This window comes from Notechis scutatus, chromosome 2 (assembly GCF_049901735.1).
Source record: "Notechis scutatus isolate UNSWTSFEM ecotype Mainland chromosome 2, rNotScu1.2, whole genome shotgun sequence".
NCBI lineage: Eukaryota > Metazoa > Chordata > Lepidosauria > Squamata > Elapidae > Notechis > Notechis scutatus.
Window position 1 is genome coordinate 13,742,538 of NC_142010.1, and position 21,280 is coordinate 13,763,817.

The following is a 21,280-nucleotide window of genomic DNA, read 5'->3' on the forward strand; positions in this document are numbered from 1 at the left end:
CGGTGACTGAGTAGGGGCGGGACCTTCTGCCTTAGACCCGGAGCCCCCAAAGTCGGTTGCCTGGAAAGAGGAAGGAGGCGGAAAGCGAAAGAGGGAAACAGGCATTTTCAGACCTAAAGCCACAAACGCCACCAAAAGTAGAAGAAAAATAGAATTTTTACAGCTTCACAAACTACAGTCCCCCCCCCCCAGGCCGTGACGGTCAGGCAGGATTTTAGCCTCGGTCCCTTCTTGGGGGGGGGCTCTAAATTTAGGGAGGTGACAGGACTCCCCCTCCCCATAATCTCCTATTGCCCAATCAGGACCTGGGAGGGGGAGGGGGAGCCACGGGAGGGGGAATTGATGAATGGGGAGTTCTGAGTTTCCCCCTTCAATTGCCCCCCCAGATCTACCCCTCTCGTGAAGGGGGAGGAGACCCTCCCTTTGAGGTGGTCTTTGGGGGGCTGTTTTTTGGGGGGAGAAGAGGGAGCCCCAAATCCTAGAAGGGCCGAAGATTAGGGGGAGGGGAAAAGTTGGGGGTAACCAGAGAAAATGGGGCTTGAGGGATGGGAGGGGCTAGGAGACCCCAGAAGGATCCGTTTGGATGTCCCCATTGTTCCCCCTCCCCATCTCACCTCCCAAAAGAAGAGACAGTGATGGAGGCATAAGATATTTGTCTTTATGTATGTTACATTTTTCATGGAGCCCATCTTGTCTGAAACAGTCTGAAGGGATTATTGCCTGAGGAGGGGGTTGGACTAGATGACCTCCATGGAAAATGTCTCCCCTACAAGGGGACTCTGGGCGGCTTAGAGGTTAAAACTGAAAACGTTATTAAAATCTCCTAATATATTAAAGTGTATATTATATATATATATATAGTCCCGCCCGCCCGACGGTTTCAAGGAAGGGGCCCCAGTCGGTCCCCCTGGGAGGGAAAAGGGGCCTGAGGGGCGAAACATCCGAGGGGATCCGGCCTGGAGGGGCTTCCGGGGAGGCGGTCGGAGTCCCCGTTTCTCCGGGGCGGCCCAAGGGCTCCTCCTGCCTCGGGCGGCGGGCGCAGAGAAGCGGCGGCTCCGTCCTGGGAGTCGCAGCCCCGCGAGTCGCTCTGAGGCGAAAGGCCCGGAATCTCCTCCTCCTCCCTCGGCTTCCTCGCCCGCTTCCCCTCCTCCGCGCCGGAGCCTCCGGGCCTCCCTCCCTCCTTCCCCCGCGGAGCCTTTCCGGGGGCTCCTCAGGAGAGGCCGGGGGTCCCTGCCCTTCCGCTGGGAGGCCGAGGCCGAGAAGGGCGGCTGCGCGGAGGGAGCGGGAGGAAGGAGGGACATGAGCTGGGCGTCCAAGCGAGGCTCCCGGTCCGCGTCTTCCCACCACCCAGCCGTTTCTGAGGGGACTCCGGCGCCTTCCGAGGCCTCGTCCGATCTCTGCGCAGCCCTCAGGGCTGCGGTTCCTGAGGGAGGCGAGTCCGGATCCCCCCGAGAGGCTTTTCCCTCCGTCCCCACCGACGGTTCCCGGACAGGAAGGAGAGGAAGACGGAGAAAGAGCCGCCTCCGAAGTCCTTGACAGGGAGCCACGGAGAAGGGCCTTTCCCCCTACTCCCAATCCCATCATCCCCACCCTCTCCCTCTCATGCGCTCCTCTTTCCCACCCTTTCTGCCATTCTGGCCCTTTGCCTCACGTCCACCAGGGGGCGGCCTCCGCCAAGGGAAGGTAACTCCAGGCGCTTCCCCATTGGGCCACTGGAGGGCGAACCGCACGGCTGTCTTCTCAGAGGAGGCGGGAAAGGAAGTGACATCACTGAGCCTTGCCTCTCTAGGACGTCGCACTCGCTCTCCTGAACCCGGGGGGGATCCGAAGGAGGCGGTGAGGATGCGGAGAGTCTGGCGAGGGGACATCCAGAGGTGTCACGGGTGAGGGAGGGGGCTCTTCCCGCGTCCCATGCTCCCCAGCCGCCTTCTGCCCAGGGGAGGGGCAGCCTGGCAGAGGTCCAGCAGGAGAGGAGAGAAGCCGGGCGAGGAGGAGGTGGCAGGTTTCGCACCGGGCTCCCCAGGGCACCATCCTGTCTCTGGAGGGGACAGAAATGGGGGCTCTCCAGCTGCCTCCTTCCCGGCCCTGCTGGGGAGGGCTGTGCCCTGTACTGGGAGGAGCCGCTTGGGGCTGCGGGCAGGTTGGGGAAGGGGGTCCAGGGGCTGAATCCCCCTTTCTGATCCTGGGTGTCGCTTTTTCTCTCCCTCCCAGATCCGGAACCTCAAAGCCCTCAGAAGCCTTTGCAAGCCAGGCTTTCCTCGGCGGGTGAAGGAAGGGAGCGGAAGAACCGGCAGGGATCCTTCCTGCGGCCCCAGAAATGGTCCTGTGAAGGAAGAGGCCCCTGGAGATCCCCCAAAAGTCCTTGGAGCCCTTTGGAGTTGCTCTGCTTGAAAGAGGAAGGATGGAGACACCCCCCCTTTTGGCCAAGAAGGGGAGCAGAAAAGGCCCTGCAGCTCTTCAGCCTGAGAGCTATGGGGAGAGCTGGACCAGAACCGGGCAGAAGGTCCTGCAGGAGGGAACCGTCCTCCCTTCAGAAGTTCCACACTGGACCTCCTTCCAATACCGGGAGGCTGAGGGTCCCCGAGGACTTTGCAGCCGACTCCATGACTTGTGCAGGCGATGGCTGAGCCCAGGAAAGCACAGCAAAGCCCAGATGCTGGACCTGGTGGTTCTGGAGCGGCTCCTGGCTCTCCTGCCCCCAGAGATGGAGTGCTGGGTGCGGGAGTGTGGAGCAGGGAGCAGTTCCCAGGCGGTGGTCCTGGCGGAAGGCTTCGTCCTGAGCCAGGCGGAGGAGCAGAAGGAGCAGCTCCAGCAGCAGGTGGGAGACTTTAGGGAGCTCGGAAGGGAATAAATAGAGAGAGTGTTTGAATGTTTCACCCCTCCTTCCCAAACTTCTCCCACGTTCATAATATGAGGCAATTCTCCAGTTCTTGTAGGACATTATTCCGTTGTTTTCTCACTCAGCTACACGGATGGATATTGGGGGCTTTGAGGTTGTGTTCCGAATAGAAGAATCCACTTTGTGTCATGTGAAGTACATTAATTCTTCTTTTTTCCTTCCTCCTATTTGAAGTGCTACTCTGTGGAGATCAGAGATCCTGAGGGAAAGAAGAACCCATTAAATCCCCCTCAGGAGCTATTTTTCAGGAAGATCCCTTGGGAAGATCCAAGTCAGGACACCTCAGGAGGTAATGGAAGATCCTCTGATTCCCCATCTGTCTTACCTTCCCTCCTCTCCTATAGAATACTGTTGAGGTAATTCCCCATTAGGAGAATGAGCGCATACAGGGAGACGTATTGGAGAAAAGTGTTTTGTATAATTCACACACAGTACACAGATACACTGTACAGTTAATGTAGGTTTTTTACTTTTAATAAAGGTTTTAGGCAAAGTTCAAAATACGCAGTCCAGAGTCATTCACAGGTAAGATCAGTCAGTTTTTCAATCCAGAGATAATCCAATAACAAAGTCCAGTGTCAAAAACAGTTTAGTATCAAACTTACATCAAATCCAGGAATATCAGTCAATAAAGGAACCGCAATACTCTCCAACAGAAGGAAAAAGAGAGACTCACTCACACTCTTCTGAGATAAGACCCAAACAATCCAGGTTTCTGGCTCCATCTTATGGCCATTTGAGAAATCACACCCAACTACCGTTTTGCATTTTCTTAAAGATACAGTTTTAAAATGTTTATCCTGGTTTATATATTGTCAACCCAAATACCTGTTAGGTGACTTACATTCCTAACAAATACCTCCTCCTATTTTGTTAATTATGCATTTTGAAATTATTTATTCCTTACAGAGAAACAAAGAATGAAGCTTTCTGGTTTTTATGACGGAGATCAAACAACAGTTGAACCTCCAAATCAAGTAAGAAAGGGAAAAGTTTATTAGATTTGTATGCTTCCTTCAGGAAGTGAAGCGGGTGTGCAGAGGGCTCTCCTTCTATTTGCCTCCCTTGTTTGGCCTGGATTATTTTTGGGTTCTTCCACAACATGGAAAGCAGAATAGCAGGTTCAAGTTACTGTCGGCCAGCATAGCTTCCTCTGGTTATTTTGTTCTGCTAGGTTCTCCTCCAACTTTGAGTTTACAAGAAGCAATTTTTAAAAAGTCCTTCAAGAAATAGGAATAAACGTATCACAGTGGCAGGAACTGCTAGAAACTTTTTTTTTTTAATTCTTTAACTCAGAATTGTGCAAGGTTAATGAACAATAAATAAATATATTGCCACATTGCCAATTTTAAAAAGCCTTATTTATAACCTGAAGTTCAAAAATAAGCAAATCATATTAAAAACTAAAGCAGACTATTAAAATCCAAAGGGAGTAGCTGTGTTGAGCATGGTACCTTGGGCTACAAAATAATGTCCAATCCTCTGATTTGCACCTCAATTAGGAGATCAAATATTCCCACTTTGCAATGACTGAGAAATGACTTTCCCAGGGAATTTTCTCTTCTTTGCTTTCTTCCTTTCAGCCAATGGCTCAGACTACTAGATCAATCAATGATAGAAAGAGCAATAGATCCGTTGATCCAGGTGGGATTACTTTGCTGAAAGGCACTGAAGGTTTTGCAGAATCAATGAACTTGATAAAACTTCCCCAGATATTTCTTCACTGAAATCAATTTTCAGATTTGCCCATTTTCTCACCTTGTGTGACCCACAGCCATTTAACTTAGTGCATATCTCTGATTTGGGAATTTGGAAAAATGTAACAGAATAACATTAGGGATCTTGGAGGTCTTCTACTCCAACCCCCTGCTAAGACAGGAAACCCTATAACATTTCAGATAAATGGCTGTCCAGTTTCTTCATAAACACCTCCAGTGTTGGAGCACCAACAATTTTTGGAGGCAAGTCATTCCACAGATTAATTGTTCTCAATGTCTGGTGTGGTAATATATTTTATTAATCATTTTATCATTTTCTGTAAGGCCTTTGTATAACTAGCAGTAAGTCTAGGAAGATGTGGGCATTCTTGGTGGGGGTAGGAGTATCTTTGCTCAGAGTGCCTCATTCTGTTTTGATTCTGCCAGTTTAGAAGGAACAGGAAAATGGGTGAAAGTTCAAGGTACACAGTTGTGCTTTCTCATGGGACTTTCCAAACTTTCCCATGAGACTTTCCGTGGCTGTATGATCTCATCCTAGCAAGGTAACATCTGGGACTTTCCAAGATTGTGTGTTCTCATGCTGGTGAAGTAATCTCCTGTTGAGGTCATTGTTTTCTGAATATGCATACTGTATATTTTGCTTGTGTTTTTTCTCAATAAATACTGCTACCTGAGTTCTCTCAGGGTTGGCATTTTCTCAGAGACAGTTCCCTGTGTCTCATTTCAAATGTCAATCCACCATAAATGGTGACCCCGACGTGATAGCTTGGAAGGCTATACGTTTCCGCATCCTATACTCATCGTCATGGACGTCGACTGGGCCCTCATCTTCTTCGCTGGACGAAGATAGATTCTTTCGTGAGTATGGGGGAGATCTCTCGAGGCTCAGAAAGAGCACATCAGGGAATTGAGAGGGATCATTGGGAATAGTTTTGGGTTTGGAATTGGCAGTAGGGGTTGTGCTGTAGGAAAGAAAGAAATTGAGGACTTACTACAGTATGTTTGGAAAAATATTAAGTCATATCCGGAGGGAGGTAGTATTAAAGTAGAGTCCTGGAAAAAGATAGGGAAATTTTTGCACGAGAACCTCGTGCCCCTTCTTCAATTTTGTTAACCTGGAGGGTGATTATGGATGCGTTAGCTACTTATGAACAACCGCTCCTAGCACCCCCGAAGAAGGTTTGCCGCTTTACCATGCGGTACGTTTGTTGCCGCCCGACGGCACCTCCAGATAAATCTGGGGAACTGTCCGGCGCTAGAAATACTTTGTCAGAGGATAAGAGTTTACCTTTAAGGGTTCAGGTGGATGCTGTTACTGCAGCTATTCAAGAAGCAAAGAATAGAGGGGAATTATCAGGAGATGATTTGGTGGAGTTTGGAGTAGAAGTTCAACTTAATCCAGTGGAAATTGTCATGGATGCTGCATTAAATCCACAGCGGGAGTGGAAGCCTTTACAGCTCAGAATTTTGAGGGAAGTTAAGCAAGCAGCAAAAGAATATGGTGTTAGAACGCCATATACTCAGGCATTGTTAGAAGCAGTTGGTTATGGAAATAAAATGATTCCGGCTGACTGGAAAGCTCTGTTGAATATGATTTTAACTCCAGCTCAATATTTGGTGTTAGATCAGAAATGGAGACAGCTGGCAGTCCAGAGGGGAACAGCAAATATTACCCCAGATCAGCTTTACGGAGCTGGTAATTTTACAACAGTGGAACAACAGAGAGATGGTATGCCTGAGGAAGGGTTCGTTCTTCTCCCACAAATAATTTTTCAAGCCGTAGGGGCTCTCCCTGACGGCGAAGGTGGTGAAAGACCTTTACTAACATCAAACAAGGGAACAATGAACCCTATGAAAATTTCATTAGCAGACTGAAATTGGCTATAGAAAGACAAATTGATAATCAATTCGCCCAGAAAGAGTTGCTTTTTAAGTTAGCAGTAGAACAAGCTAACACAGATTGCAAAAAGATTTTAAATCCACTTATAGCAAGTGGAGAGCGAGAAATCGCGGATTTGATTAATGCATGTAGAAAGGTAGGGAGTCAGTCTTTTAACATGGAGACTTTAGCTCTGGCTTTACAAACAGGACATGCTCAAAAGGGGAATTGTTTCAATTGTGGGAAGCCTGGACATTTTAAAGCGCAATGTCGGGCTCCTGGAGGAGGTCAAAGTCAGCAGAATAAGAGATCAATGGGACAGGGTGTTGGTCCTAAATCAGTGTGCCCAAAATGTAAGAAAGGATACCATTGGGCATATCAAATGCTCCTACAGTTTTTACTGATGGAGGGAAAGTTTTGGTGCTTGTGTTTGGAAAGATAAATCTGGAATTTGGCATACAAAAGTGACTTCAGAGCAGAAGTCTGCCCAGCAGGCAGAACTTGCTGCTGTAGTTTTGGCTTTTCAAAATTTTCACAATCAGGATTTTAATTTAATAGTGGATTCATTGTATGTGTATAATTTGTTACCCTTTGTAGCAGGTTCTTATTTGTCTCCTGGAATATCACCTGATATTTTAAGATTGCTTTTGTTGTTACAAGGATGTTTGGAGCAGCGTGTGAATGTGTGTTTTGTTGCTCACATTCGTAGTCATAGTAATTTGCCAGGAATTTTATCACAAGGTAATGCCAAAGCTGACAGTGCTGTAACTCAGTTCTCACTGTCCAGCCATGGGACAGTCATAGTTATTTTCATCAAAACGCTAAAGCATTGGCACAGCAATTCAAACTTACTACTGCAGAAGCTGCTGCCATAATTCAACAATGTCCAACTTGTTCAAAGCAGGGCACGAATATCCCTATGGGAGTTAACCCCAGAGGTTGAAACCTTCAATGATTTGGCAAATGGATGTTACTCAATATCCATCATTTGCGCCCTGGAAGTATATACATGTGACTGTGGATACTTACTCAGGATTTTTAATGGCTACCCCTCAAAGAGGTGAGATGGTTAAACATGTCATCAATCATTGCATTAAGACTTTTTCAGTTGCTGGTACACCTAAAACTTTAAAAACTGATAATGGTGCGGCTTATCGGAGCACCGGTTTTGATCAGTTTTGCAAACAATGGTCCGTGGAACATAAATTTGGGATTCCATACAATTCTACTGGGCAAGCTATTGTAGAACGTCATAATTCCACGCTCAAGACCATGTTGACTAAATTAAATAAAAAAGGAGGGAAGCTCCTGGGGCTTCCGGCGATTCAAGATCAATTAAATCTAGCTTTATATACTTTAAATTTTTTAAATTTGTCTGGTAACCCCCTGCGGCGCGGCCAGCAGGCATTTTTCTTCTCCTTCTACAGATGCGGTGAGACCTCGGGTGTTGGTGCGGTTCCTTCCAGATCCAGCATGGGTTCCTGCTGAGCTGATAACGTGGGGACGTGGTTATGCAGCAGTTGAACATCTTGGTCAAATCGTTGGGTTCCTGGTCGGTGTGTTCGACCTGATCATTCGCAGGCACCTGTGAAGGAAGTTTCGGAGGAGCAGGATGGCGCATCTGTGGTTCCTGATCCTGCTGATTCTGCCTAATCTGTCCTGGGCTGCTCGGGTGCGGAGAGAGCAGCGACAGCATGTTCAGCGTGCCGGAGATTTGGGCGATGATTTGTGGACAGATAATAATTACATTAAAGATTTGCGCACAACTGCCAAAAAACTTGAACATCACCAATTGTTGGTTGTGTATGCACCTTCCTGGGAGAGTGGGAGAAGGACTAACATTGCATGGAGTGCCTTTTGAGGAAAAAGATTTAATAAAGAATGCAACCTGGAGAAAACAGTTGTCTTGTGCTACAACAGAGCAATTCCAGATGTTCAAAAAGAAAAAATGCACACATTATAATCGGAATGTGACGGCTAAGGTCAAGGTGTCTTTAAAGGGAAGGGCGTATGTATGCTTCATCCGAAATGACTCTGGAGGAACTTTCCTAGGGAATTGGTCCAGGTGTAATGTCACTTTTCAAATGCCAACCATCTGTTATAATAGCAGTGTGCAGAATTATACCTGTCTCCCTCAGTTCAATTCTCCTCAGTGCTATATGTGTCAATATCTTGAGAAGATGAAGAATGGTTCTGAGGTAGCCGGGGGAGCCTTGGGCTATGGGGAATGATGTGTGGTTCCTATGTGGGGAGTATGGGTATCGAGAGGTTCCTGGGAATTGGTCTGGGATATGCACATTGGGGTATGTAATACCTGTAATTTATAAACTGGATCAGTTGCCGGAAGGCAGAATCCACAAGCGTGAGCTGGAATCAGGTCTAACCATGGGAGGTAATCTATGGACACAAATTTCTCGAGGTCTTATCCCGCCTTTGGGAATTGCTATGAACTATAGGGATATTCATATTTTAAATAATTTTACTGTTGTTATGTTTAATGATACTATAAAGAATATTAAGATGATTAATGTAGAAATGTCTGAAATTCGACAGTTACTTTGCAAAATCGATATGCTTTAGATATTATGTTAGCTGCCCAAGGAGGAGTTTGTGCTTTAATTCATTCACATTGTTGTGTTTTTATACATAATTATGAGCCAAACATTACAAAAACTGTTCAGGACATGGAAGATCGTATTGCTCAGCATCAATCTGGAGCTGATGGGTTTAATGCATCATTCTGGGACAGTCTGTGGTCCTGGCTTCCTGATGGATCATGGTTTCGCTCCTTATTGCAAGGGGTTGTTATTATTATTGCTATATGTATCTTATTATGTTGTTTTATTCAATGTATTCCTAATCTATTACAAATGTGTACCTCAGTCTTCCGGCGTGTGGGATCAGGTCATGAGGGAACTGTGTACTATGCCACTAAAACACCCCCTATCTTTGAATAAATAAAAAAGGAGGGAATGTGGTAATATATTTTATTAATCGTTTATCATTTTCTGTAAGGCCTTTGTATAACTAGCAGTAAGTCTAGGAAGATGTGGGCATTCTTGGTGGGGGTAGGAGTATCTTTGCTCAGAGTGCCTCATTCTGTTTTGATTCTGCCAGTTTAGAAGGAACAGGAAAATGGGTGAAAGTTCAAGGTACACAGTTGTGCTTTCTCATGGGACTTTCCAAACTTTCCCATGAGACTTTCCGTGGCTGTATGATCTCATCCTAGCAAGGTAACATCTGGGACTTTCCAAGATTGTGTGTTCTCATGCTGGTGAAGTAATCTCCTGTTGAGGTCATTGTTTTCTGAATATGCATACTGTATATTTTGCTTGTGTTTTTCTCAATAAATACTGCTACCTGAGTTCTCTCAGGGTTGGCATTTTTCTCAGAGACAGTTCCCTGTGTCTCATTTCAAATGTCAATCCACCATAGTCTGGAAATTTCTCTTTACTTGTAGGTTGGTTCTCTCTTTGAATAATTTCCATCCATTGCTTCTTGGAACTCTGCTATCTGTTAGACCTATTTCGGAAATCCGGAAACTCAGTCAACAAACACATTTACTCACAGGTTTGGTGAAAAGTGGTTTATTGTAGATTGTTTCCTTCCAGTAGGCAAACAACGGCAATCCCGAGCAAAGCCAACGCTGAGAGTGAATGCCTCCCAGCGCCTTTTATGCCCCATCCCCTTCCCATTCCCAAACTAGCATCCGCCTAACCAATTAACCCCGCCGCCCCGCAATCCTAATCGCATCTATATCCGACGCCTAGAACACACCTAACCCCCAAGTGCTAACTCATAAGCCAAAGAAAAGGAAACCACAATAAGATGAGTTCCCCCCCTCATCGCTGGAACGTAATACAATTCTTACGCCCTACAGTTAAAGATAGTTCGGCAGGAAATTGCAATGGATCCATCTCGTTACGCTCTGTAACTGGAACAGCCAACAGTCCCCTGTTTCAGGGAGGGGAACAGCTAGTCGAATAGGAGGCGCAGATTCAGAGACTTATCTCCTACTCCCAATTAGGTGGCTGGCAATGTGTCGGGCACGATCAGTGAAGCCCGACACTATCCTGTCTCCCCTAGTCCTTGTTTTCATGAAACTAGGCATCCCCAATTGCAGCAACCAATCTTTATATCTTTTAGCCTCCAGTCCACTGATACTTTTTGTTGCTCTTCTCTGTACTCTTTCTAGAGTCTCAAGATCTTTTTTTGCATCTGGCAACCAAAACTGGGTGCAATATTCCAAGTGTGGTCTTACCAAGGCCTTATAAAGTGGTACTAACACTTCATGTCATCTTGATTCCATCCCTCTTAATGCAGCCTATGATTCTGCTGGGATTTTTTGGGGGGCAACTGTAGCATACTGCTGACTCGGGTTTAAATGGTTGTCTACTAGGACTATTAGCCAGGTATCACCTATTCTATGCCATTGCATTTGTTTTTTTTTCCTAAATGTAGAACCTTACATTTCTTACTGTTGATTTTGTTTTGTTAGATGGGGCCCAATCTGTCGATCTTTCTATATGTTGAGCTTATCTTCTGGAGTGTTGGTATTCCTGTCAATTTGATTTTGTCTGCAAATTTGATGAGTTTTCCTCTTGTCTAAATGAATGATGAAGATGAACAGATCTTGTGAATACTCCTGTTCTGCTCTTTTTTCCGTGTCCAGGAGGGTCTGGTGTCCTTCGAGGAGGTGGCTGTGTATTTCTCTGAGGAGGAATGGTCTCAGCTGGATCCTGACCAGAAAGCGCTGCATTGGGAAGTCATGCTTGAAAATCATAGGAACGTGGTCTCTCTGGGTAAGAGTTTTCTAGTCCCCAATCAAGATTATAGTTTTTTATTAAAATACCAATGATCAGATATTGTCTCCTGGGAGGGAGAAGGAAAGGATCTGGCCTTGTGGTGCTCCAAGGAAGGAAAGAGTCATTGTCTCTTTGTTTAGATACTTTCTGTGCCATTTCTTATCTGTATTTTTCCATTTCTATTTGAACTTATCTATGGAGGCTAAAAAGAACGAGGTGTACTTTTATGGGTCCTCTGGAGGTCGTGTGAGAGGAGTGTGTTGTCATTTGTCCTCTGGAAACTCCCTAAATTGTGTGAGAACAGAACTTTCACGCTCAGCCCATGGAAGAGCATTCTCCCAATGCAATTCAAGAAAAAAGGCCTCATGCAGTGTGACTCACAGCATCCTAGGGTACAGGTAAGCCCCGAGTTAGGACAGTTCACTTAGCAAACGTTCCAAATTACAACCAGTCCTCCTCCAAGTATTGAGACCCAGTCCCAAAATTTATGAATGGTCATCATTCACACTTATGAATGACAGTAGAGGCACTACAATATTCACCCTACCTATTCCCCCACCCCAACTCGCAGGGACTTACCGTATTTTTCAGACTATAAAGTACACTTTTCCCCTCCAAAACAGTGAGTGGAAATGTCTGTGTGTCTTAAAGAGCAAAAAGCGGACCTGTTTTTGTCCTCCCAAACCCTCAGCGCATCCCATTATTGCTCTCCTTTACATCCAGAAGCACTCTGCAGGGCCCGCTTTTGGTCTCCAGAGGCCTACGCGGGTTCCATTTTTGCCCTCCCCGGCGTCAGGGAGGCTGAGAACGGGATGCACAGAGGGTTTGGGAAGCCAAATATGGGCCTGTTTTTGGCACGGAGAGTGCTTCTGGATGCCGGGGAGGGAAAAAATGAGACTTGCAGAGGCCAAAAACTTTTATTTTCTTGTTTTGCTTCTCTAAAGCTAGGGGCGTCTTATAGTCTGAAAAATATGGTACTTTGCGACGATGTGGCGAGCCATCGGTTCCCTTGCCTACTTCAGTGCATTTGCAGAAAAAAGAGTAGTGAGAGATACACGTGATCAGCAGTGGGAAATCTAGCACTATTGATCTCACATGATCTCGCACTACAGTGCTTTAGGCCTATGCTCACTTCTAAACAAGGCCTGCAGCAGATCCAGGGCAAAGGAAAGGAAAGGCCTTTTTGTTTTCAAAGAGTTTTGCCCTGGATCTGGTGCAGTCCTCAGTTCTTAAAAGAACACAGGCCTAAAATAAATCTTAAGTTTTCTCCTAATTCCTCCCCGGATGTTTCCCCTGATTATTATGAAATTCAATGGTGAAAAAATAATGTTCTACATTTAGGCAAAAAAAATATGCACAGGTACAGTATATGTGGTACCTTGCTCAATAGTAGTAACTGTAAGAGGGATCTTGGGAGTCCTAATGGACAACCATTTAATTATGAGCCTGCCGTGCATAGCAGCTGCCAAAAAAGTCAACATATTTCTACGCTGCATAAACAGAGGGATAGAATCAAGATCACGTGAAGCATTAATACCTCTTGATAATGCCTTAGTAAGGCCACACTTGGAATACTGCATCCAGTTTTGGTGACCACGATTGTAAAAAAGATGTTGAGACGCGAGAAAGAGTGCAGAGAAGAGCAACAAAGATGATTAGGGGACTAGAGACTAAAACCTATAAAGAACGGTTGCTGGAATTAGGTATGTGTAGTTTAATGAAAACAAGGACTGGGGAGACATGATAGCAGTTTTCCATTATCTCAGGGGCTGCCACAAAGAAGGGGAATCAAGCTATTCTATTCCTTAACTCAAAACTGATTCTGAGTGAGATTTTCATATAGATTATTGTAAAGAAAGAGATGTTTTCTAGATATTTGTTTCATGACATGAATATAGAAATCATCATGTCTATATCACACCAGTGTAGGCATGCAAACATACAACCTAATGGAATTTTGGAGAAATTCAGAAGGAAATTCACTTGATCTTCTACACTTTGATCTTTTTTTTTAACCTCATTTTCATTTCCCTTTTGCTTTGAAGGTAATAATGGGCAGGAAAATCAAGATTCCTGTGAACTGTTCCAAGTGATCAATGCTAAAGGTGGAACGGAGAAGTTTGGAATTCGAATGGAATTCGAAAGCCATGAGAAAAACCAGTCAAAGAATTGGAATCTGGAAAGCTCATCTTCCACTGATGCTCCGATGCAAGACTTTCTTCCCCAACAAGAGAAAATAAGGAAAAAATATCCTGGAAAAAGTGTGAACTTATTCAAAGGCAAAGTACAAGTAAATGAACACTATTTAACCCAAAACAAAAGAGAAGGTGCTATAAGAAGACAAAACGGACAAAATTACAATGGGACATTAATTCTTTCTCTTGGGAATAACTTCCCTACATCTCAAAAAATGATTGACCCAAAAGAGAAGCCTTGTAAATGTTTGGAATGTGGAAAATGTTTTAGGAGAAGCAGGCAACTTACTATCCATAAAAGGATCCACACAGGGGAGAAACCATATAAATGCATAGAGTGTGGAAAGACCTTTGCTTGGAGCAATAGCCTTAGAAGCCACAAAATGCTTCACACAGGAGAGAAACCATTTAAATGCATAGAGTGTGGAAAGACCTTTGCTCTGAGCAGTAGACTTGCTGTCCACAAAAAGATCCATTCAGGAGAGAAACCATTTAAATGCATGGACTGTGGAAAGAGCTTTACTCAAAGAAATAATCTTATTTCTCATAAGATGATCCACACAGGGGAGAAGCCGTATCAATGCATGGAGTGTGGAAAGACCTTTGCTCAAAAACATCATGTTATTTCCCATAAGTTCACCCACACAGGGGAGAAGCCATATAAATGCATGGAGTGTGGAAAAACCTTTGCTCGTAAAGATCATCTTACTTCCCATAAGTTCATCCACGCAGGGGAGAAGCCATATAAATGCATGGAGTGTGGAAAAATATTTGCTCAAAAAGGTAATCTTACTTCCCATAAGATGATCCACACAGGAGAGAAGCCATATAAATGCATGGAGTGTGGAAAGACGTTTACTGATGGCAGTGGATTTAGAAGCCACAAAAATATCCACTCGGGAGAGAAGCCATATAAATGCATAGAGTGTGGAAAAATGTTTACTGATCGCAGTGGACTTAGAAAACACAAAAAGATCCACTCAGGAGAGAAATCATATCAATGCATGGAGTGTGGAAAGACGTTTACTCAGAGCAGTGGCCTTAGAAGCCACAAAATGCTCCACACTGAAGAGAAGCCGCATAAATGCATGGCGTGTGGAAAGACCTTTGCTAATAACAGTGACCTAAGAATACACAAAAGAATACACACAGGAGAGAAACCATATAAATGCATGGAGTGTGGAAAGACGTTTACTGATCGCAGGGGACTTAGATGCCACAAAAAGATCCACACAGGAGAGAAGCCGTATAAATGCATGGAGTGTGGAAAGACCTTTGCTAATAACAGTGACCTAAGAATACACAAAAGAATCCACACAGGAGAGAAACCATATAAATGCATGGAGTGTGGAAAGACGTTTACTCATAGCAGTGGCCTTAGAAACCACAAAAGATTCCACACAGGAGAAAAACCATATAAATGCATGGAGTGTGGAAAGACATTTACTCGTGGCAGTGGCCTTAGAAGCCACAAAAAGATCCACTCAGGAGAGAAACCCTATAAATGCATGGAGTGTGGAAAGACGTTTTCTTATAGCAATGGACTTAGAAGACACAAAAAGCTGCACACAGGAGAGAAGGCATGTAAATGCATGGAATGTGGAAAGTCCTTTGCTCATAGATATAAACTTATTTCCCATAAGATGATCCACACGAAAGAAGCCATATAAATGTATGGAATTTGGAAAGGCCTTTGCTCATAGATGAAATGTTATTTCCCATTGGAAATTAGGTGAAGGAATATTATTGTTCTGTAGGAATTAAATACAAAGAGGGTTGACAATTAGAAACATGTTGATATAATTAGCAGAAGTATAAATAAGCTAATACAAGACATGAGTTAAAATTATTTCGTTACACTATCATTTTTGTTACTAGTATATATGTTGGTATATATTTGTTTTTTCTTTTGCTTTTTCATAAATGATATGCCCTGACAATGTACTGTATTCAAAATGGCTATGAATAAAACATATACTCAAATAAAATAAAATGCATGGAATGTGGAAAGAGTTTTGCTCAGAATGGTCATCTTATTTCTCATAAAAGGATCCACGCTCGGGAGAAACTATATAGCAATAACAATTCCACTTAGATTTATATACCACTCCACAATGCTTTACCACTGAGCAGTTTACAAAGTCAGCTTATTGTCCCCAGCAATCTGGGAAAAGTATATAGATTCTTAGACGGCTTGAGATGGTGGCAAGATAGCAGATTAACAGAGTTGGGAGGGATCCTGGAGGTCATCTAGTTTAGTCCAACACTTGTCAGAGTCTGAGGAAAGGAGCAGGAAGCACAGGAGAAACGGCCCAAAATTTACTCCGGGATTTTCACCAGGGGCCAGTTTACAAGGAAAAGCGGGGATCCTCCTGACCCACAGAAGGAAAGTGGGGGTTGGAGGGGGGGAGACCAGAAGGAGCCATTTCGTCCAGACGTTCTGAGCAAGGAAGACTCGTTTCTCACAAAGGGCCAATGGGGCCATTTAACGAGAAGGAGATTTTGGGAGGAATTTAAGTCCCTCTTTCACAAGTTTTGATGGGGCGCAGAGAAATATCAGCCCCAGATAACCCCCCCAAAGCAATTAATCCAGGCTGTGCAGAAACACAAGGCTGCGCCATCCACATGGCCCATGGGAACCCTCCCCACCTACTCACTCCTTACCTTGCAAACTTGCCTGCTAAATTTCTATTTTTCCTTTTTCTGACCATCATCTGTTGTGCTGTGGCTGGAGATCTAGATTAGTTAGGAATGGTTGGATTTCTTGCTTTCTGCTAGTCTTTAGATCTTCGGCTCTGCTTTTAAGTACAGCCGAACCTCCCTTAGGACTGACTGAAGGTTTGCTTGCAAGCAAATTCAGTGCAGACTCACGACAAGCAAATTTGAGAGACTGGGCTAGCCGATGGCAGATCGATAGATCACTGAATGATTCTCTGAGCAACTCAATCTGCCTGCTTTGCCTGATTTTGGATAAAAGTTGCTCTTTCTTATAAAAAAAATCAATATTTACGTGCACAGTGTGTTGTGAGTTAATTCTGTGAGTTTGCTTGCAAGCAAATTTAATGTGACACTGAGCTAGCCGATGGCAGTTAAATCGGTCTCTGAATGAATCTGTGATTCTGTGAGCAACTCAATCTGCCTGCCTGCTTTGCCTGATTTTGGGTAAAAGTTGCTTTTTTATTAAAAAAAACATTTATATAAATATTTATAATATTTACATACAAGCCATGCCCAGCCAGTCGTATTACCACCAAGCTACACTCACAAATTAGGCCACACCCACAGAACCAGTTAGTGGTCCCTGGGATTTAAAATTATGAGTTTGCTGGTCCCTGAGGTCCAAAAAGTTGGTGACCCGGATCTAGTCCAACCCGTCAGAGTTCTCCGAGGAAAGGAGCGGGAAGTGCAGGAGAAACGACCCAAAATTTACTCTGGGATTTTCATCAGGGCCCGCTTTGCGAGAAAATGGGGGAGTCTCCCTAACCCACAGAAGGAAAGAGGGGGGTTGGAGGTGGGGGAGACCAGAAGGAACCGGCTCGTCCAGACGTTTCCCTTCCAAGTTCCGAGCAAGAGAGACGCGTTTCTCACAAAGGATCAATGGGGCCATTTAACCTGAAGGAGGAGATTTTGGGAGGAATTTCAGTCCCTCTTTCACAACTTCACTTCTTCCTGGTGGCTCCGGATTCCTTTCACAGCACAGCTTGGAACGATGGGAGGGTAGAGCAGGAGAACCTGGAGGGCCATCACATCCTCCCTCCCTCCCTCCCTCCCTCCTCTGATTTCACCTTCCTTCCTTCCTTCTTTTAATCCTGCATATTATGGCTCATTATTGGTCATATTCATGAAAAATCCTATGTTGCCTAGAAGCTGTCAGCAAAAGTAACCATAGCTGTTCTTTGTGGCCGAAGCTCTCCCAGCCTGACATTTACTCCCTCTCTCTCTCTTCGGGACAGAGAGGCGCACACTGAGAACGCATTTTAGAGCCACTTCGGAGCGCGCCTTCTGACCCTCCGGCGCTCGGTCCGCCACTCTCCCTGCTCCTCCAGGCCGGGCTTACTGAGGAGGGGTGTGGGGGGGAGCTACCCGCATGGCGCGCCCATCACTGCCCGTCTGCCTGAAGGGGCGGCGCGTTTCCAAGGCGGCTGGAGGTGCCCAAGAGTGTCCTGATGCCAGAGCCGGCCCAGGCCCCTCCGGCCCGCCAAGGGGGGCGCTTCCCCTGGTCGCCCCCTTCCTTTTCTTGGCCCCACACTATTCCTGGGTGGAAAGGCGCCTCCCAGAATCACGTGGGGCCAGTCTCCTCCCTCCCGGAATCTTTGGCTCCCTTCCTGGCAAAGGGGCCACCGGAGGGCCGGTTTCACCCCCGGCGCTGTGGGGTTTGCTGACCCACTAATAGCAGCTGGGTTTTTAGTTCCAGACGGGCTGTTGTTGATTTCATTAGGGGAGGAGGGAAATGAATCTGAGGGTGGGAAAGGGGAAATCTCGCCCTCCCTCCCTTCTTCCCCCTCCCTCCCCTCCTCCTTCTTTCCCTCTCCCTCCCTGCCCCCTTCTTTCCCCCCTCCCTTCCTCCTTTCCCCCTCCCTCCCTGCCTCCTTCCTTCCCAGGATCCGGGCTAGCGCCCCCACCAGCAGCACCAGGGGGAGTCCATGGATGCCACCCCACAAGCGCCCCCAAAGGGAGGGGAGGAAGACGCGGAGGCGGAATCAGGGTGTCTGAACTGGGGGGAGGGCGCGTTTTCCTCTAACTTCGGGATTGGAAGGGTTCATGAAAGCGGAAAGACCAATGAGAATCCTCCCTTTTTACAGCGTCATCGGTCTCCGGGCAGAGTCTCCCTTGAGTTCACCCGATGGAGGAGGGAGTTCGACGCAGAGAGAAGCTGAGAAAATGGGAGGGGGAGTCTTTTCAGTCTTGGGGGGCTGCAGGTCAAGTGGGGGTTCAGGCCAGCCCTGGAGGGGAGTATGGACTTCCTTTTGCCCTGCCCCCCAATCCGGTGTAGATTAGGGCTGCAGTGGATGGGAGAAGGGGAGGATCAGCCCCACAGCCAGCAAGGACTTGGAGGTCTCTTAGCCGGTTGATTGGGAAGTCATTGGGCGCCTTCACACACACACACACACACACACACAGAGGGTCACTGCACTCCCAACCCCCCCATCTTCTGCATTTGGCTCCCTTCCTGGCAAAGGGGCTGCTGGAGGGCCTGTTGTGCCCTCAGCGCTGTGGGGTTTTCTGACCCACCGCAAACAATGGTAGCAGCTCGGTTTTGGGTTCAAGGATCCTGTTGTGGATCTCAATGGGGGGGGGGGGGAAATAAGACCCCTTCCTCCCAGTGTGCCAACCTATTCTGCAAAGCCCCTGAAGGCAGGAGGAGAAAGAAGGCAAGGAAACTGACTAAGCAGAGACTCCCTTCCTGGCCGGGAGAGCCATCAACCCACGGAACAGGAGTTGCCTTCGGAAGTTGTGGGAGCTTTCAAGAGGAGCGTGGACTGCCCTCTGTCAGAAAGGGTGCAGTCTCCTGCTTTTGGGGGTGGGGTTGGACTAGATGACCTCCAATGTACCTTCTACCTCTGTTAATCTGTTAAAGAGATGGTCTGAAATGCAATAAGGGTTTCCTGCCTGACTAGGGGGTTGGAGTAGAAGACCTCAAAGGTCCCTTCCAACTCTGTTATTCTATTCCATGCTGTTCTGTTCTTCCGTCCTTCCCTCCCTTCTACTTTGTTGAACTCCCTGGGAGGAAAACCTGGGGCATTTTGTGAACCTAAGCAGAGATCTGGTTCACCCCTGCATGCACACAGAGGAAAGTCTAGCTGAGAATCGTGAAGAGAGCAAAGAAAGTGGAGGGTCCCCGCAGAGCCTGCCATGATCCCCCCCTTGAGCTGCAGCCCCCCAAGACTGAAAGGACTCCCCCCCCCGTCCACTTTCACTTTCCCTCTCTGCGCCGAACTACCTCCTCCTTCAGTTGAAGTCACAAAAGACTCTGCCCGGAGACTGATGACGCTCAAGCAGGGAGATTTCCAATTGGTGCTTCAGCTCGTTCTGGCCCCACCCAGCTCAAAAGTCCGAGGAAACACACACACACACAGAGAGAGAGAGGGGGGGGGAGCGACATAAAAATAGACACACACACACACATAAAAGTGTTCATTTCATGGGTAGATTCTGCCGTGGGAAGAGCTGTTGCACTGCATGACAAGGGTGGGGGGAGAGAGGTAGCGAGGGGAAGTCGGGGATCACCCACAGACACCCCCCAAAACGGGAGAGAATCCCCGGAAAACTCTCAGTTAAACCAGGGAGAGGCACCGCTTCGTTTCGGGGCAGAAAAAGGCGATTCCCCTCCCTGAAACCCGCGTCTCCCTTGCTGGGAACGTCTGGACGTAGTGGCTCCTTCCGCTCTCCCGTCCATCCAACCCCCCTGCCTACTGTGGGTCAGGAGGGCCCCCCTTTTCCTCACAAACCGCCCCGAAAGGAGATCCCGAAGTGAAGTTTGGCCGTTTCTGCTCCGCTTCCCGCTCCTTTCCTTGGAGAACTCCAGCAGGGGTTAGACTAGATGACCTCCAGGGTCCCTCCCAACTCTGTTCATCTGCTATCTTGCCACCATCTCAAGCTGACTAAGAATCTATATATATATTTTTCTGCAGAAAAACAAAATACATACAAAGTAAAACACGTTGGAAGGAATTTCCTCCGTATCAAAGGGCGGATCCGGAGCTTTTTCCCCGGGAATCTCCGCCTCTTTCGGCCGTGGAGCAGGAAGCGCCCCTGAACCAAAAGGCTCCTTTTTATTCCCTTTTCACTCCTTTTTATTCCCTTTTCACTCCCGAGACTCTCGGAGGAAGGAAACGCAGCCCCCACAAAAAGCCCCCCCCCCCTTCTCCGCCTCCCAAAAGGAACCGAGGAACCTAGAAAAGAAACCCAGGAGCCGCTGGAGATGAAGGAGGGGGGGAAGCCGCCATCTCAGAGGTGTGTCCCCGTCCCCGCCGAGGCTGCCGGACAAGAGCCGCAAAGCAAAGCGGCGCCTAGCTGGGCTTGGAGGGCAGGAGAAACTTTGGCTCTCGCCTCGGAAGCCTGGATGGCCGCGGCTGTTGCCAGAGGCGGCCGAGGAGACCCGGGATGCGGAGAGAAGAAGGGCCTTTCTCTGAGGGGAACCGCGGCTTCAGCCCTGACCGCCTCCTCAGAGGACGAAACGGCCTCAAAAGGAGCCTCCGGATCACCAGATGCGGCGAAAACGGCAGGAAAATCCGTGGCTCGTCCGGCTCCTTTCCCGGCTGCCCCAGAGGAGAGAGGGGGGACCAAGCTCCCCTCCGAAGCCCCGGAAGACGAGAAGCAAAGGGTGGAGACTCTCCGCGGAGAGAGAAGCGACGGAGAACTGGAGAGAAACTTCCTGACAGGGAGGACAATCAGACGGTGGGACTCCTGGCCACCAGAAGTTGTGGGCGCTTCGTCACTGGAGGCCCTGAAGAAGAGACCCGGCAGCCCCTTGTCCGGAATGCTGGAGGTTCTCCTGCCTGAGCAGGAGGCTGGACTAGAAGACCTCCTAGGTCCCTTCCAGCTCTGTTCTCTTCTAACTGCAGGCTGTTCGTGGTTCTGCCCCGTCAATAAACCTCTTTTCTTTAATCAGCCTCCATTTTCTCCCCTTCTTGGACCTGATTTTTCTTCCGACACTTTCATGGGGAACCCACGACTGGCAGCTGCAACTGAAGATATTTAATGTGGGGGAATCGCGCAGCTGCTGCCCAAAGGAAGCAGGAGACAAATTTGTAGTTTTATATCAATATATAACGTATCAATAT

General features: G+C 47.1%; 3 protein-coding genes across 11 annotated transcripts in view; 2 read left to right on the forward strand and 1 right to left on the reverse strand.

Annotated features, from left to right (window-relative positions):
• Window positions 1-21,280, forward strand: part of LOC113428287 (H-2 class II histocompatibility antigen, E-S beta chain-like) — a 165,864-nt gene that overhangs the window by 134,311 nt on the left and 10,273 nt on the right. The gene's annotated exons all lie outside the window — the stretch shown is intronic.
• LOC113428317 (uncharacterized) overlaps window positions 1-21,280 on the reverse strand; it is a 136,680-nt gene that overhangs the window by 12,246 nt on the left and 103,154 nt on the right. The window lies entirely within an intron of this gene.
• The window catches only part of LOC113427367 (uncharacterized), a 147,353-nt gene continuing 127,046 nt past the window's right edge, over window positions 974-21,280 (forward strand). For 2 of the 5 annotated variants that reach the window (XM_087953423.1, XM_087953424.1), the window contains exons 1-2: window positions 1,633-1,836; window positions 2,212-2,358. Coding sequence is in view for 2 of the 5 variants with exons in the window: in XM_087953425.1 (XP_087809551.1) it covers window positions 2,402-2,818; window positions 3,074-3,188; window positions 3,809-3,876; window positions 11,169-11,298; window positions 13,347-15,166 (2,550 nt within the window). In the remaining 3 variants the exon portion in view is untranslated. Of the gene's footprint in view, window positions 1,884-2,211; window positions 2,819-3,073; window positions 3,189-3,808; window positions 3,877-11,168; window positions 11,299-13,346; window positions 15,506-21,280 lie in introns of those variants that run through there. The other 3 variants (XM_087953425.1, XM_087953422.1, XM_087953426.1) reach the window with 3 other exon arrangements.